Consider the following 16,741-nt stretch of genomic DNA (forward strand, 5'->3'; position numbering starts at 1 on the left):
ATTGGGGCTTGGTTTGGGGTGTTGTTTTTTAATCTGTTGCTGCAAGAGGAAAGGAAAAAAAAGTACTCAAAACCCAAACCACCTCTCAGGAAGTGTTAAGCAAGCTACAGGCATCCCAGCTGAGAGAAAAGGAGTCAAAGGCAGAGGTGGGGTGAGAAGGCTCTTCACAGCTCTGGTGGGGGTAAGGCCAGGCTGAGACACTCCATGCACCCTTGGAGTCCCGGTACACCCTCAAGTACACCGTGAGCCCTGTTTTCCCTCAGGACAGGGAACTGATCCATGCTCCTAGAGCATCTATATTAGCATTTCAGCCTCTAGCTGGAAGCCTTCACAGAGGCCCATCCTTCCACATGCACCTGTGGAAGCCAGCAGAATCTGTTGTCAGTGCCCACAGTCATGGCCCTGAATACCTCTGACAAGTCCATGCTGCGCAAGGACATCAGGGCCCGTATATACAATGCTCCACATTTTGTACCCCAGGTCTTGTCTGGTGCTGTTTTGCACTGTCTTTACTCCAAACTGTTGAACGGCTGCCTTGATCACCTGCTCCATCCCCTGTCCTGTTGACTCCATTGTCCTTCATCTTCATGTTCTAGGCTCTCAAAACTGACCACACAGCTAGCCAATGTCTCCAGAATCCATAGAATGACTCAGCGGCTCTCCTAGGAACACCAGCAGGGATGGAGGGATGAACTATAGCTAACAGTCCTCATGGGGACTCCAGAGTCAGCACAGGATGCTGGGAAGATGGGGATCAGGTTCCAAAATCTGGGGGACTGGACTGAGGTGTTCCTGGGGCAGCTAGAGCGGTGAAGGGCAGCAGAGGCTTTTCTGGTAAGAATCTTTGGCCAAAGAGAAAGAAGGGAGTGCCATCTTGCCAAACCCTGCCAGCGAGTGGCCTGAGGAATCCCAGTGAAAGACCTTAAAGGGCCCTGGGGACAGGGGGGACAGAGAGAGCCTTGGGGTAGGGAGACACTAAAGTAGGCCCAGCAACCTACTAGCTATGGAGGTAGTGAGCCCACATCCCCTCCCACTCACCACTGAGGGGTAACAGCTTGGCTCACCCTGCTTGAAGCCAAGGGAGGAAGCACTGTGCTCTCCACCCCAACCCCAGCCATCGATCACTTTGTCGGGCCCAATCAAGTTGCCCGAAGAGCCAAGTTGAATCTACAGGCCTGGCTGGGAGCGCCAGCTGCCTCCTCCTTTGGGATTTTCTATACCGTCTTTCCTAGAGCTCTCAAGATCCCTCCCTGGTGCATGGCTAGGAGCACATATGGGCCATGGCAGAGCCTACGGCTCCTACTGGACTGCCTCTATCCCAAGATTGTCCTAAGGGGTCCCTTGGGCTCCTGGAGGGCAGTGGCCGGGCACCTCCTCATCCTGATGCACTTTGCCAGTGGGTCACTGTCTGGGCCCAACATTTTCAGGACCTGCCCCCAGCTTATGGTGGTGAGGTTGTTCTAACCTCACGGCTAGAAAAGGAGAGACAGATGGAGGTCCATGTCTTCTCTGTCCCACCACTCACTGCCTAGGTGGCACAGCCTGAAACCAAGCAGGGGCCCTTTCAGGCCCATGGAGTCAGCTCTGCCTGAGTGTAAATCCATGGCCTTGTGCTGTGGTCTGAATGTGTCCCCTGAAAGTGTTAGAAACTCAGCCCTTAGTGCAGCAGTGCTGAGGTGTGGGACCTTCAAGAGGGGATTAGGTCCCATCCATGGATTCATGGGGTAGCTGGGGATTAAGTAAGTCTATGAACTAATGTGCTTTGCCTGTCACAGAGCCACAAGAAGGCCCCACCAGAGGCCAGCCCCTGCTTCTGAACCTCTCAGCCTCTAGAATCATGAGCCAAGTAAACCTTTTTTGCCCAGTCAGGTTTCTTTGGTTTTCTGTTTTTTGTTTTATAGCGACTTAAAACAGACTAAGACTTCTTTGACCTGAAAGCTCAGTGTGACCTGCCTGATAACACACTTTGTCCTGTTGTTTGCGGTACTGGGGGTTCAACCCAGGGATGCTCTACCACCAGCTACACCCAGCCGTTCTTTTTTTTTGTTTGTTTGTTTTGTTTTGTTTTTTTTTTTTTTTGTTTTGTTTTGTTTTGAGATAGGATCTGGCTAAGTTTCCTAAGCTGGCATTGAACTTGTGATCCTTCTGCCACATCCTCCTAAGTGGCTGGGATTATAGGTGCCAATCACTATGGCCCATTTTATTAATCCCACCTCAAATGGTAGTTTTTATCCCTTCTGAGCTTCAGCCCAGCCCCTGGTCCCCAACAGAACCCCTTCTTCCCTCCACTACCCTCTTACTCCCAAGAAGGGGCAGAACCTGATCCCTCCTGTTGTGGGCTAAATGATGTCCTCTAAAATGCATATGCTGAAGTCCTGACCTCAGGAGCTAAAATGTGACCTTATTTGGAAATAGGGTTGCCACAGATGGAGCTAGTGGAGATGAGGTCATTGGGGAAGGCCCTGCACCAGTATGACTGTGGTCCTGACAAAAAGGGGAAATCTGGCCTCCGACACACGCAGAGAAAAGGCCGCACGATCATGCAGGCAAAGGTCAGTGATGTTCTGACACAGGGAACTTCAAGAACTGCTAGCAAACACGGAAGCCCAGGGAGGCTGGACAGACATCTTCTCAGGCTGGGAAGGACCAGCTGCTAGACTTAGGGCACAGTTTCCAGCCCCCAAGTTATGAGAGAGAAATGTCTATGGCATAAGCTTGGCATGGTGGTACTATCTGTAATGCCTGCAATCTTGGAGGCTGAGGCAGAAAAATTGCAAGCAAGACCTTGTCTTGGAAAAAAAGTGGGGAGGATAGTTGGGAATATAGGTTAGTGTGAAGGCCTTGGGTTTAATTCCCAGTACTGCCCAAAAAAAAAAAAAAAAGTCTGTGGTTTAGAACCCAACCTGGAAATCTGTAATTTATTTTTATGGTGGCTGTAGGATGTTCCCTGTCCAACAAAAATGCCCCAGTGCAGGCCAGGGCCACAGGGTGGGGGCATCCTTTCCTGCCCTCCAAGACTAACTGGAGTCCTAGACAGGTTCAACTTGAGGATGACCTGAGACCTGGCTATCCCAACAAGGTGCTATGGGGACCAAAAGCAGCCTCCCTCACCTCTTCGGCAGGTGACCCTCCTACCTCCTGCTTCTCAGAGGACGTAGACAGACATCTTCCCAGGCTGAGGAGGACCAGCTGCTACACTGAGAGCACAGAATGTGTCCTCAGCTCACATCCAGCATCTCTGCTGCCTATATTCACCCCTGGCTTCCCTGCACCCTAGAATATGTGAGCTGCACTGGAGTGGACTCAAGCCCTTTCACATTTTCCCTGCCTCTGCCTTCCTGCTCCCTCTGAACCATTCTAGGGGTGTGCGCTCCAAGGGTTCACACCTAAAAACAAAAGCCCAAACCTCCATGGAGCTGCAGCCCCTTCCCACCCAAGTTCCATCCCATCTCCACCAGCAGCTGCCCAGGGGTAGTGTCTCAGGCCATCAGTCATGTCCGTGTCCCAGCACATGCTGTCTGAGAGCCACAGGTGCTCTGCTAGAGGCAGGCTTACCAGAGCAGGCTGAGCCTCTGGAAGCTAAGTATTGCCCCAAAAAGCAGACACAACTGTTTGTCCAGTCCAGATCGTTCACTCACACTCCAAGTATTCGGTTCAGGGCAGGTGGGACCTTATCTCATCCACTGTCCTGTCCCCAGGGTCCAGCAAGGATATGAGCAAAACAGAGTGGGCAGTGGGGCTCAGCTGAAGTTCAGTCAGGAGGATCCTAAGGCCGGCAGAGGACACAGACAGATGCCAGGAGGAACAGGGTAGCCTTCAGGGGCATCTCTGGAGGACCTTTGCAAGGACAAGACCTGGGCAAAGACCATGTCTGTTGCTGTCCCCTGTGTCTCCTGCTAGGCACAGGTGAGCAGGAGTACTGGGTAGAGGGATAGAGAGAGGAACAGAGCCCCAGAAGGCTCTAAGGAGACAGTTAAGCTCTACTTGGTGGGTGAGGGAACAAGGGGGAAGTTGTAGCTGGTCCTCTGCCAAATAAAAGGAGAACTTTGGGAGGCAACCATAGGAGGGACTCCAATCTCTTCAATGGAGTGGGTCAGAACAAAAGGACTCCAAGGAACTAGTAGTGTCCCTGTGTACTCTGCTTTCTGCCACATAGGGACACAGAAACAAAATACCCCCATTTAAGGGGAAAGCACACACCTTACACTGAATCTGCCAGCACCTTGAACTTGGGCTTCCTGACACCCAGAACTGAAAGGAAATATATTTCTGTTCTTCATAAATGACCCAGCCTCAGGTATTTTGTTATCGAAACAATAAGAGGTTGAAACAGGCCCTCTCCAGATGCCTCAACCCTGTGCAGCCTGGGGTACATGGAGGTCAGCTGTTCACACAGCAGTGGGGTTCACAGCAGGAACTTCCTCTCCTCGTGGAGGATGGGGTCAGAGTCGCATGCTTATAGACAGATGGACAATGAGATAGGGGAAGAGGGTGAGGTAAGCAATGCAGAGAGGCCAAGACATAGGGAAGAGATTGGGGGCATGGATGAGCCACACACAGGAGAGCAGCAGCACATCTGGTTTAACTACGGTGCTCAGTGACTCTGGCCAGAGCAGCAAGAGCAAGAGTACTGGGGTGACCTGAGGTCCCAGTAGGTCCCCAGCCAAGAAGTGAACATGTATGTGGGGGGGGGGGTCACTGAGTGTCAAGCCATTAGGAGTCAGTGTGGCAGACCAAGGGTGCAGGCCGGCCCTACCTGAAGGGAGGAAGCGGGGCCACAGGCCACAGGAGCAGGGGAGCAGAGCCCTGGGAAGGGCAGGCTAAACCTTAGAAGCTGAGGGGGGGGTCCCTTGGGGGAAGGGGGGGACAGAGGGAGGGGCTATGAGGGCCCAGGATAGGATTGTTGAGGATCTCAAAGGAGCCAGATGGAAGCACAAATGCCCTGGAGACTGCTGTGAGCTAAGCTGAGTCCCCTAAGTTAGTATATTGAAGCCTTGATCTTCAGTGCCACAGAATGTGACTTTAATGGTAGGCCCTTTAAAGAAGTGCTTAAGTCACAGTAAGGTCACTAGGGTGGGTCCTGATTCAATCCAATAGGGTCCTTGCAGAACAGGGAGCTCAGGTCATAGACAGGCAGAAGGACAGCCATGTGAAGACGGGGAGGAGACACTGACTGTGAGGGGGAGAACTAAGGAAGAACCAGACTTGTGTCACCTGGATATCAGACTTTCAGTCCCCCGGACTCCAGAGGATGACTATCTACTGTTGAGCTCACTCTGCTGTGGCTTTCTGCGCTGGCGGCTTCAGGAAACTTGCACTGCAATCAGTTGATCAGAGAGGCAAGATCAGCTGCAGTAATGAGCAGCCAGCACCTCACGGAGTGTCTTCCTCAGCCCGGGGGTCAGGGCTTTGCTGCAGTTATTCTGGGATCCAAGCTCCTGTTCTGAGGACCTGAGTCCCGACCCGCTGTCTGTGTTCAGCTGACATGGGTCGGGGAGAGACCCTAAGGAAGGTGGGGGTCTGGGACCTAGCCCAGACATATGCTGTCCTGGTCACTTTCTTTGTTGCTGAGACACAGCATCCTGTATGTGTAACTTAGCAGAGGAAAACTATTTTACTTCATGTCTCAGAAGTTTCAGTCCTTTCATGGTCAGATAGCTTCAGGCAGAAATGGCATATTGGAAGGGTCTGGTGGAGGAAAAGTGCTCCTATTATTGGTTTCTAGGAAGCAGAGAGGGTCCAGGGAGGAAGGGAGACATAACCTTCCAGGTCACTCCCACAGTAACCCACCTCTTCCAATCAGGCCCCATGGCTAACAGCAAGTCAGCTATAAGCCACCATCATCCAATCACCTTCCAAACAACCCAACTAGGATCCCATGAGACTTTGGGGAGGTATCTGCCATGGGACACACATCTATCTGCAAAGTGTATGTCCAGAGGAAAGGGCATCCTGCCACATTTGCCTGAGACGTGGGATCCAGGGAGAGAAGTCGGGGATATCTGTGTACATAGGTACAAAGCAAGACACAGATGGGAGGGCTAGGGATTTAGCTCAGTGGTGTAAGTGCCTGCCTGGCAAGCGCAAGGTCCTGAGTTCGATCCCCGGTACTGCAAAAAAGACACAGGTAGGGACAGGAAGAAGATTTGGGATGTGGATACATGGGCTGTGACCACTTGTGTAAGGGAGTAATTGGACCACGACAGTGGAATGGATGGGATCCTTTCCCAGGGGCACTGGGTGTTGGACAGATCTTTCTGGGGGGTTACAAAGATGCCACATGCCAGAGCTAGAGTCGCTCCAGCCCCCCATCTCCCACTAACTGCTGGAAAGAAGGGAATCAGGGATGGGTCCTGGCCCGAACAAGTTAGGGCAGGGCCACAGATGGAACAGTTGGGAACAGGATAAGGAAGTCTGCACCGGGCCCAGGTAGGCAGAGAGCTGACAAGCAGGACAGACAGCAGGAGAAGTGGAAATCCAGGGAGGGAGTCGCTTCTGAGGGAATAGGCCAAGAAGTCATAGGTGAGAACTGGAGGAGAGGTAGAACTAGGAAAGTGAGAGACACTGGGGGGCAAGTGAGGACTAAAAGGGTCTCCAGAGGGTTATAGCTAAGTAAAGGGACAACAGAGGGATGTGGGGAGACCCTCAGTCTAGGAGAGCCCAGGAATCCCCTCCAGAGCCAGGAATAAGGATGGGGCCAGGAGATGCCTCCAGGTGGGTGCAGGGAGTAAGGCCTCCTAGACTGACTCAGGGGCCCAGAGAGGAGTTAGGAGTTGATGCTCTTTCCCAAAGGCTGGGTTTCTTACCAGACAGCAGATGGCTGCCTCCATGCCAGGAAGCCTTTCGAGTAATTAGGAGGTGTGATGCAGTGATAGAAGACAGGAGACGGAGAGGACACATGGCTGGACAGTGTCTGTCTGGAGGGATTGAGGTGCTCGCTGGAGGTAGAAGCAGCCAGGGGAGGGGAGTCTGCTTGGTATAGTCATGTCCAACCCTGCAAAGTTGGATGAGGGAGGACAGCCATCCTGTCCTTGCCCTAGGGACTTGTACCTTTATCTCTCAGTAGGTGGCTATTAAGGTCTGGGCATTTGGGTATGTGCTAGTGCCTCCTGTCATGGTCAATACATTGTGTCAACTTGAGAAGTTTAGAGGTTTAACTAAGTGACTCAGCAGGGGGCCAGGGTCTTCACTGTGTGGACACCTTCATCCTGTGCTAGAGGAGGGAAGGGAGATGGTGTGAGTGCTGTACCTGCCATGAGGAGGGGGTAGCTGGCTTATAATATAAGACAGGAAAAGAGGCCTGTTCTCCCCACTTTTTTGCCCTTGTTGTCACCTTGAACTGTTGTCTCTCTGTCAAACCAACCTGCCTTGGAGCTATCTGATTATGGACTGAGGTCAGGAAATGTGCCCCTAAGAAGCCAGTGCGTGAAGCTGTGAGCTTGCCAGAGGTACAGTGTAGACCCCAGAAGTTTGGAAAATCCAGGAATGTGAATCATCTAGGGAAACCTGCAAAGCAGGAGCAAACTAGGCCCAAGAGAGAAGCCATGGGAGCTACAACCACCAGAAGTGCTGTAGCAATGGAGTCATCCAAGCTCTTTGGAGCTTACAATGTGCCTCAGATGCTGCATAATGTTAAGTACAAGACTTAACATTTTCCCTGCTCCATTTTGGATTGCTTTGGTCCCAATCCTTTGTATTCCCATTTGTAACTTTTGGAATGAAAATATTTATCTTGTGCCATTGATTGGTGGAGGTGTGTAACTTTTTTTTCACTTGGACAGGGGTTTACAATTAAGAGTTTGCCTTACATCTCAGAGACTTAGGACTTGGACTTTTCAGCAATGTAGAAACTGTTAGGACTTTGGCAACTCTTGGAGATGGACTAACTGCCTTTTCATAATGGGATGTACATGAGTATTTGGGAGGCCAGGAGTGGAATATTATGTTTCTAATGTAATATAATATTCATAGACTTAATATTGGTTCTCAAAGATTGTTAAACCTGTTATAATATTCAAGTTGTGAAATGATAAGAATAAGCATGTCTCTGTGTCTAGAAACCGTTTGTGTCTGTTGCCAAACTGACAAGGGGTGCATTATAGTGGTCAATACACTGTGTCAACTTGAGAAGTTTAGAAGTTTAATGAAGGGAGGAAAAGGGGCTTCTCTTCCCCTTTTTTGTTCTTGCCACGTTTGCTGTCTTCTGCCGCCTTGAACTGTTGCCCCTCCCTGCTGGAACCAGCTGATTATGGACTGAAACCTCCACAAATTGTGAGCTAAATAACCCTTTTCTTCCTTAATCCTGGGCGATGGATATTTTGTAATAATATGAGAGAAAACTAACCAAGATACCTCCCTAGCATTACAGACAGGCAGCACTATATAATACCAGGTCCCCAACTTTGCCCACTGACATGAGACAGACAGAAATAAGCAAAAAGCAAGTCAGTAGTGATTTTGCAAATCAAAAGTAGAAGGGAAGGTGGAAATAAATGGATTTGAGGCTCACAGAAGGCTCAGGAAAGGCTCCCCAGGGAGGTGACTACCTGGGACTCTGAAGAATGAGGGGCCACAGAAGCAAACTGGACAATCCTGCTGGCTGTCAGCTGCTGGGTAGTTAGAATGAAAGAGAAATTAAAATTTTAAATAAAAACCTGCCACGAAAGCCTGCCAAGACCAAGCAAACATGTCTGGATCAACTTGATAATAAAGTATTGCTTCCTTTGTGTACTGTTTTCTAACAGATGGCCTTAAAATGTAACTTGAAATGTTCCTTTGTGTAACCCCTGTCTTAAGCCTTTGTTTTTTTTTGTTTTTTGTTTTTTTTTTTTTTTTTTTGTCTTTTTCTTTTTTATCGGTACTAGGGATCGAACTCATGACTGCCTGCTTGCAAGGCAGGCGCTTATGCCGCTGAGCTAAATCCCCAGCCCCTATCTTAAGCCTTTGTATAACTGATGACCTTGCAATGTAACTTAATATGTAACAGGATATTTCTTCCTCTGTATAACTCATGCTTTGTATAGCTGATGGCCTTACAATGTAACCTAAAATGTTTATACTTTCTTAGCATCCCAAGATGTCACCCAACTTTCCATCATAATGCACTAAATCTACCTCTGTACCTCCCTCTTTCTTTCCCTATAATGCCTCAAAACCCCACCAGTTGGGGCTGACTACTGGAAAGAAATCCAAGTCAAGCCTATTTGTGTAATAAACTATCTCCTAAACCTCCTCAATGCCATTTCTTCCTGTGTCCAGCCTGGTTTCCATAAGAAGAGGGCCAACACTGGTCCATGCTGCAACCAAAGAAGCCAGGCTGGTAATCAGGACAGGTCAAGCTGGGCAAGAAGCACTGGAAAGAGGTGCCTGATTGTAGTGAGTTAAACTAATGGACAACTGGTAACACCCAGCTGAATTGAATCAGCATGGTGCTAGGTGAGAAGGCCCAGCTGAGAGTTGTTGCCAGCAGCATAAAAGGAGAACTGAGGGGAAGATGGTGCGCTGTTGATCTCCCTGGAGAAGCCTGCTGGTTTTCCTGATATGCACCAAGCTGCTTTCCTCGTCGGAGGAACTCGGGTCCTCACTGTCACTGAGGATAGCTGTGGTTATCTTCGGTGCAGCTCTGGTCCTTGCCCTGAACATCACTTCTTGGCTTCAGTGCAGATCCCTCAGCCTGCTGGCACAGGTCCTTCATCCCACGGGCACAGAATTTTTAACCTCTACCACAGACCTTTGAGCCTTCCTAGTGCGGATCCTTGCTACACACTTGCATGAGTCATTGCCAGGACTTCTAGGCCTCCAACTGGATTTGTGGAGAACATTGCCATGGACTCTAGGTCTTTAGCTGGACTTGTGCTGGACATTTCCTTAGGATTCTTTGGGTCTCTAGTGAGTGGACAGGTCTCTTGCTTCTTCGTTTGACTTTTTGGATGAATATTATAAAATAATCTTATAAATTATGTGTCCTATATTAAATCTATTTCTCTCCAATCTCTGATTACAACTCTGATGCTTATCAACTTATAGGAAATTGGCTCTTCTCCATACCCATTTGATGGCCCAGTAAACTGAGGCTGAGTATCCTGACATAGTAGAGTAGGGAATGAGACACAAAGGCTCTAGAGCTGCATGGAGAGACCAGAATGGGGGTGTTGGTGCTTGGGGACTGAAGAGGGCATATAGTTGAACCAGTCACCAGGGTGAGTTTGGGCTAGACAGAGAGGATGAAGACTGGCCAGTCCTGGCCCAGGTTGGGCACTCAGACTGAGAAAAGACCAGGACCATGCAGGTACCCCAGCAGTGGGGATCTCAGTCCCCCAGAGAGAGAGAGAAGCCTGTAACTACATCCCAAACAATCCACCTACTCCCCAAGGACCCTGATCACTGTGTCTGTCCGGTGTCTGGTCTCCACTTCTGCTGTCCCTGGAGGTGACAACACTCTGCTATGGTTCTTGGTCCACTCTGAATCCTCCAGGGCTACCAAGAGTGATCAAAGTGTTCCCTGGCACCTTCCTGCCCACATCTTGCACTCTGAAGGCCTGGTAGCTGACTTTTATTAGCTTTTCACTTCCATCCATTTTTGTTGTCACTTAAGAATTGTATTGTTTAAGCATTTGAAGAAAATTTTAATGTTTTGGAAAACGATCTCAAGCTTACCAGTGTCAAGAATAAAAAGAGCAAAAGAAACATTGGCTTCTGCACACCTCCCATTGTTCTCCCTCTCTCTCCCTCCTTTCCTGTCTCCATCTTTTAATTCCAAAGAATTTACGATCTATTTCCTGAACACGAAGCTATTCTCTTACGTAGCCCAGGACAGCCATCAACATCCACATAGCTAACACTGAAACTTGACTTTGATCTAATCTACCAGTCTTTGCCTCGTGACCTGCTCCCTGACATTTTATTTTTTTGTTTTAACTCATATTTCTTGCTGAACAACACATCTGGCTTTTCTGTGAATTCCCTCCCCAGCTCTGCGGCCTCCGTGTCCCCTGGAAGCCTAATTCCTTCAGCAGGGGAATTGCAGAAGGGCTTGGCAGAGCCTGCAGCGCCCTTGCCCCTTGGGTGGTGAGCACGCATCCCCTGCACAGCCAAACCTGCACTCCCACCGCTGTGTACCTGTGACCTTGTCCACTGAGCCCTCCTTCCTCTGTGGTCCTCAGTGGCTATGATTTTGAGAGTGTGGCCATGCATGCTTCTCCTACTTCCCCCTTTCCTAGCCGCTGCCTGGCACCAGTCACTTGGGACACCCACAGCCATGCCATCCTCCGTGACCTCTGGCAGACACAGGAGCACCTCATCTTCCTAACCTCTTCCGCCTCCTCCTCCCTCTAGTTACTCAGCCAGCATGTCTGCCCATCTCACCTCCAAGGACACTCTGATACACACCTCCAGCCCAGATCCTGCTATCAGATGCCTCTCCCCACGGGTCTCCCATGACCCCTGAGCTCTGTGGCCAGATCGTTGTGTTCTGGAACCTTCGAGAATGGCACATACTTGGTCTCCATCTCCCTCAGCCACTGAAACCTGGGTACCACACTACTCAATGTTTCCATGTCTCCTTTCAGGACACAACGGTGACTCCCATCCCATCCCATCCACCCTCTGCCCTGACCCCCTTACTGACTGTCCCCACCTGCTGAGATCTTTCTAGAATGCCAAGCTGGCACAAGCAGTGCTGGGCTATTTGCTTCACAGGAATCACCCCCTTCCACCCTCTCTGTTGTGTGAACATGGATCCCTCCCACTGGGACACCCACAGCCACCCACAGCCAGTTGGGTCACATTGCAGCATAGGCAGAGAGGTTGGAGCAGGGTTAGGACAGAGCCAGCTCTGATGTCTGCTGTCTGATTAGGTTTGGTTTGCCTAAGCCTCTTTTACTTCATTCACTCACTGGGAAAATGCAGCAAGCACCCATAAATCCACTATCCAGCCCAGGAATTACAACGTCTCCCAACTAACACCAGCTTAGGAGCTTCCACCCCATCTTGCTTCCTGCTCTGCCCCATCCCATGTGCCTGAGATGATCGCTATCTGGTCTTTTGTGTTTTGCATTTACTTGCTTAATAAAAGGGGGAGAGGTAACTTTCCCCCTTGAGTGTTTACCTAAAGCAGACAGCATTGAATCCTGGCCTTTGGGAGCAGAGTCCACTGTACCCCACTTACCCCTGTCTCACAGATCTCAGCCCCTCCGCACTTGGTGGAGCCCATCCCTGACTCTGGCAGGCACAGTCCCTGCACAGTGAGCTGCCTGCCTATGAAGCCACAGTCCGTTTGTTTGCTTGATTCTGCTGGGATGTGCCTAGGTCCCCGTTGTATAGTCTCCCCTAACCCTTGTTCTCTTTGGAGCCTCCTCTGACACATGGTCTTTCATGATACTCAGACCCAGGATCCTTGCAGCTGTGCCCAAGTGCCCCAGGTTGCCCTGCTGCCTGGCCCACAAGAGCAGAGGAGGAAGCCCAGTCACTAGGCATAAGACCCAAGATTTGGGGTTTGGGTAGGCGATAAGGCTGAGGGCTCTGGCTACAGAATCCCCTGCTACTAAACCAAGCACTGAAAGCACCCAGATGATGGAGTCCCCTGGTGCATTGGGGCATGACATTACCGGCCTCAGGAAGTGATGGAGAAGCCTGGGATCAATCACGCAGTCTCAACCTCACCCTTCCCAACTCAGGCCTTGGTGCCCAGCGCCAGGACAGGAATGGAACACAGGAGATTGGGCATGGGTCCCTGCCCCAGAGCACTGTGAGAGGGGATTGAGGAAGGGGGTTGCAGCCAAGGCAACCAAGGTGGCTCCCAGGTCTCAGTCCCAGATGGACCCCTGAGAAAGAGTTGGTGCCTGGGAGAAGAGGGCTGCCTAAGCACTGGGGATGTGTGTGATGCAGCCAGCCTGGGCCTGTACCATGGGGAGGGGTCTCTGCATATGGGTACCAAGGCATAAATGAGTTCATTCCAGGGACTGCCCCTCAGATGTGACTGGGGCCCGTAGGGCTATCATTCTCCAGTCCTTGAGTATTGGAAAAGTCCAGGGAGCACCTGGGAGCTGATGATGGCCACACCCACGAGCACCAAGGTGCAGCCTGGGGTAGGTTCCCTGTGGGGTCTTCCTGGGCTCGCCCTTCTTCTCTGAACCCCTTTGTAGCTTCCTCTCCTCCCAGACTGCCTGGCAGTGCTGACCACACCGCAGGCTTCAGAACCCAATCAGACCAGTCATGGGATTCGAATTCTTTATTGACCACTGGGATGAAGCCAGGTCCTTCTGGGCTGGGCTGTTGGATGCTACCCTGGGGTGAGTTGGATGCTGAGGCCTAGGACTCGGACTCAAACATCTTCTTGCGGCCCTCCATGCCAGACTTCTCCTCGATGTTCTTCCTCCAGTCACCCACGTCACGCAGGTCTCGTTCCTGGTGAAGTGAGAGGCCTCAGGCCCACAGCCCACAACCCCCAAAGCTGTCCCAGCTTCCCCGACCAGGTCCCCAAGGAAGAGGGGAGCTACCCATGGAAGCAGAGCCTACCTTCTCTGTGTCCTCCTTCTTGACCTGCTTCAGGTTAGCCCGCAGGTCCATGCACACCTTGTGCTTGGAGCCCAGCAGCGCCTTCAGCATGGCATCGGCGGACATGCGCACCCGCCGCAGAGGGGGCCTCTTGAATTTGCCCCTCAGATCAAACAGCTTCTGGTTCATGTCCTCCAGCTGCCAGGAGGGAGGTCATGGGAGTGCCTGGTAGACCCCAAACCCCAGGTACCTCCCCACCATGACCTCACCCATGCGGCCAAAACCCACCCCCAGGCTGGAGCACCCCCTCTCACCTCCTTGGAGCTCTTCTGCACCTTTATTTCCATGTCGTACTTCTCCTCCTCGGCCGCATCGATCTTGGCATGCAGCTGTTTGCAGAGCTCCTGGGGTGGGAAGGGTACGGGTAGGCAGCTGTCAGGCCACAGTGGCCCACCCCTCCTCTGGATCTCTTGAATGGAGAAACTAAGGCCAGGGCAATTGACTGCAGAGAGCTGGTACCTGCACTTCAGACATGGACCCAGGGATGTGCAGGGGTGGGCAGTGCTCTGACAGGTAGTTCTGCTTCTCCGTCTCACGGCGGCTTTCCTCCTTCTCCAGCTCAGTGGCAGCAATCTGGAGCATCACACTCTGCAGGGGAAGGGGGCCATGAGAGGGTGCTCTCATCCCACACTCCTGCCCTCACTCCTGCGCTCCCACAGCACTACCCACCTTCAGATGCTGTCTCCGGGCCGTGATGGCCCTGTTGCGTTTCTGCAGGGAACAGAAAGGACAAAATCAGGCTGGTTCCAGACCCACCCCTCCCTTCCAGAGCCCCCTGACCAGAGGCTTCTGCATGGGACAGCTGAATCAGGAGCTTCAAGGACTCCTTGTTGGTCCAAGCTCAGGCTTCACTTTCTCTGTCCAGAGCTTCCTCAGGGCCATGGTACTTTGGCCTAACTCTTGGCCCAGGCAATATATGGGCTGGGAGAGGGAGATGGTGCAGGGGAGAGGGGAAGGCTGGAGATACATGGGATACAGAAATCAGGAAGAAGTGACACTTCTGTGACCAGTCCCCGGCCCCACTTCCCCTGACCCATAAGGCACTGGGCAGCCACTTCCTCTGTCACCAGTCTCTGTGGGCGGGGCACTTTGGGAGTAGGGATATCTTCCCTGGGCCTCAAGGCCTTAAAGCTTTGCCCACTAACTTATCCACATTGGGAGTCCTGTCTTCCCCACCCAGGTTTCAGGTCCCCAGTCAGGTACTCACCTCCTCACTGTCCCAGGAGGAAGGATGAGAGAGGGAGGGAAGAGAAGAAAGAGGTTAGGGTCATGACTAGGGTGTCAGGGTTAGCCATGGGTGTGATGGAGCAAAGGGATGGACAGTGGCCAAGATGGGCAGGGGTGCTGCTGGGAAGATGCCAGGACCCCACCACCCCAGTGAGAGAAGGGTGTGGCTGGTAGGGACCCAATGTGGGGTGCCACTTACTCCCCCATCTTGAAGTCTGGAGCTTAGCCTGTGGAAGAAAGAGAGGTGTCAGTGTTCACCCACAGGAGGCCAGCACTCAACAGGCAGAGAGGCCCCCTGTGCTGTGCCCTGCCTGACTCCAGTCTTTTTAGAGGGCAGTGTCTTGGAAGAATTCCCCAGGGTAAGAAGTAAGAGGAGAAAGTGTTCCCAAAATGTCCAAGGCGGGGTGAGGAGCCGCAGCTGTCCCTGAGGGAGGGGTGGGCCAGGCCAGCACAGGTGGCTGCCAGAGCAATGTTGGTATTTTTAACTCTGTTCCTTTGGCCTCAGTCTTAAGTACATGCAAGAAAATGCTCCCCAATGTGGCCTGGGGGCTTGTGACCTGGCTAGCCCAACCGCATTCTTGCAGTCTGTATCCTGAAATTAAGGTCTGCTTATCAGACTTCTGTCCAAGACCCCTGCCCCATCCTAGCCACCTCCCCAAGCTTCCACTTCTCACTCCCAGTTCTGTGGAAGCCCCCAGACAGGGCTGCTGGTAGCGGCCCCTTTACCCCCAAGCCCCTGCCCCAGCAAGTCCTCCAGCAAACTATCTTGAGAGTGCCCTGTCCTCTGGCCTCAATGGGCCAGGCCGGGCCTCACCTAAAGTCTGGGCAGCAGGGCTGGGAGCGAGGTCAGGCAGGCAGCTCGAGTTAGGCTGGTGGGCCCAGGGGGAGGGGTATAAATGGCCTCCCCTAGGCTGGGCCCCTGCTCAGAAAGGGCATGGAGTCCTCTTCAGACCAATGGGGGCACAGAGAGCCAGAGAGACCTCCCCACCTGCCCAGGCTGCCTGGCCTGGCCCAGCCCAGGCGATTGCTGCTGGTTGCCTGCTGCCATCCTGTCCAAGAAGTCTTGGGGGTTGGGGAGGAGGAAGGGCATCGCGGTTGGACTGCTCTATTTAGGGCTCAGTGACAAGGTCGAGATGTCTCCCTCTCCTTGCAAGGAGCCTGAGAACAGCATGTGTGGTTCAAGTGTGGGCTTTGGTGACCACCCAACTCAGGGCCAGGGGAAGTGTGGCTTCCATGGGATCTGGCTCTGCACTGCCCCCTTTTCAGTGTCAGGTCTATCCTCCTGGGCTCACACCAGAGCTCTGCTCCCCGAACCCTTTGCTTTGTGCTGGATGCCTGCTCTCTGCTCTGGTCCTATGGTTGATCACTCACACATCACTCAAGGCTGGCCCTTAGGCAAAGTAGTCACATGCCACTGACCACCCACCCCCTCCAGGCCAACTCCAGGGAGGGCACAGACCCCCAAACCTGTCTTCCTGAGCCCTGTATGGTGACTGAGACCCCAGGGGCTGCTCTTCCCTCTACATGACCTTACCTTCTCACCCTGAGCCAGAGCAGGACGAGGCCCCCAGATGAGCAGCTGAGCCCCTCCCAGCCTGCCACAACACCCGGCCCTCCGGCGCCTTCGTACAGGCAACTCGGAACATGTCCATCAACCTCAGGATGGCGACGCTACCACCCTAGGAACCTCTCTGTGACCTGTGAGAGTTTGGAGCCCCTAGCTGCCCAGGCAGGCCCCACATTACCCTTTTCACACAGGCCAGGGCCCTCGCCCCCCACCAATTCCTGCAGGCCCTACCCTGCAGAGATACCGGCTCGGCTCGTGACTTGGCACCCCCTCTGAGCGGTGAGGCGCTTGGCCCCAGCCCTGCAGCCCGTGGGGATCAGAAGAGACATGAGATGCAGGAAGACTGGAGCCGCTAAAGCCATCCAGATGTGCGGGGGATTAGGAGGTACATCC

At 52.4% G+C, this 16,741-nt stretch overlaps 1 protein-coding gene and 1 long non-coding RNA gene across 2 annotated transcripts; one reads left to right on the forward strand and one right to left on the reverse strand.

The window, feature by feature from the left end:
* Positions 1-66: 66 nt before the first annotated feature.
* On the forward strand, positions 67-4,286 carry LOC134470928 (uncharacterized). The gene is made up of 2 exons (XR_010040193.1): positions 67-2,552; positions 3,123-4,286. It is a non-coding gene; the product is annotated as an uncharacterized LOC134470928 (long non-coding RNA).
* An 8,927-nt stretch (positions 4,287-13,213) lies between these two features.
* Positions 13,214-14,429, reverse strand: Tnni2 (troponin I2, fast skeletal type). Its single transcript, XM_013150912.2, has 5 exons — positions 14,224-14,429; positions 14,014-14,142; positions 13,809-13,898; positions 13,516-13,692; positions 13,214-13,404 (listed from the first exon to the last, which is right to left on the reverse strand). Exons 2-5 carry the CDS (start codon positions 14,134-14,136, stop codon positions 13,309-13,311), a joined length of 486 nt encoding a protein of 161 aa, XP_013006366.2. The 5' UTR covers positions 14,137-14,142; positions 14,224-14,429; the 3' UTR covers positions 13,214-13,308.
* Between the last annotated feature and the right edge of the window lie 2,312 nt (positions 14,430-16,741).

Source organism: Cavia porcellus, unplaced genomic scaffold, assembly GCF_034190915.1.
Source record: "Cavia porcellus strain 051 isolate PalLab524CR breed Dunkin Hartley unplaced genomic scaffold, mCavPor4.1 scaffold_17, whole genome shotgun sequence".
In the NCBI taxonomy this organism is placed as follows: domain Eukaryota; kingdom Metazoa; phylum Chordata; class Mammalia; order Rodentia; family Caviidae; genus Cavia; species Cavia porcellus.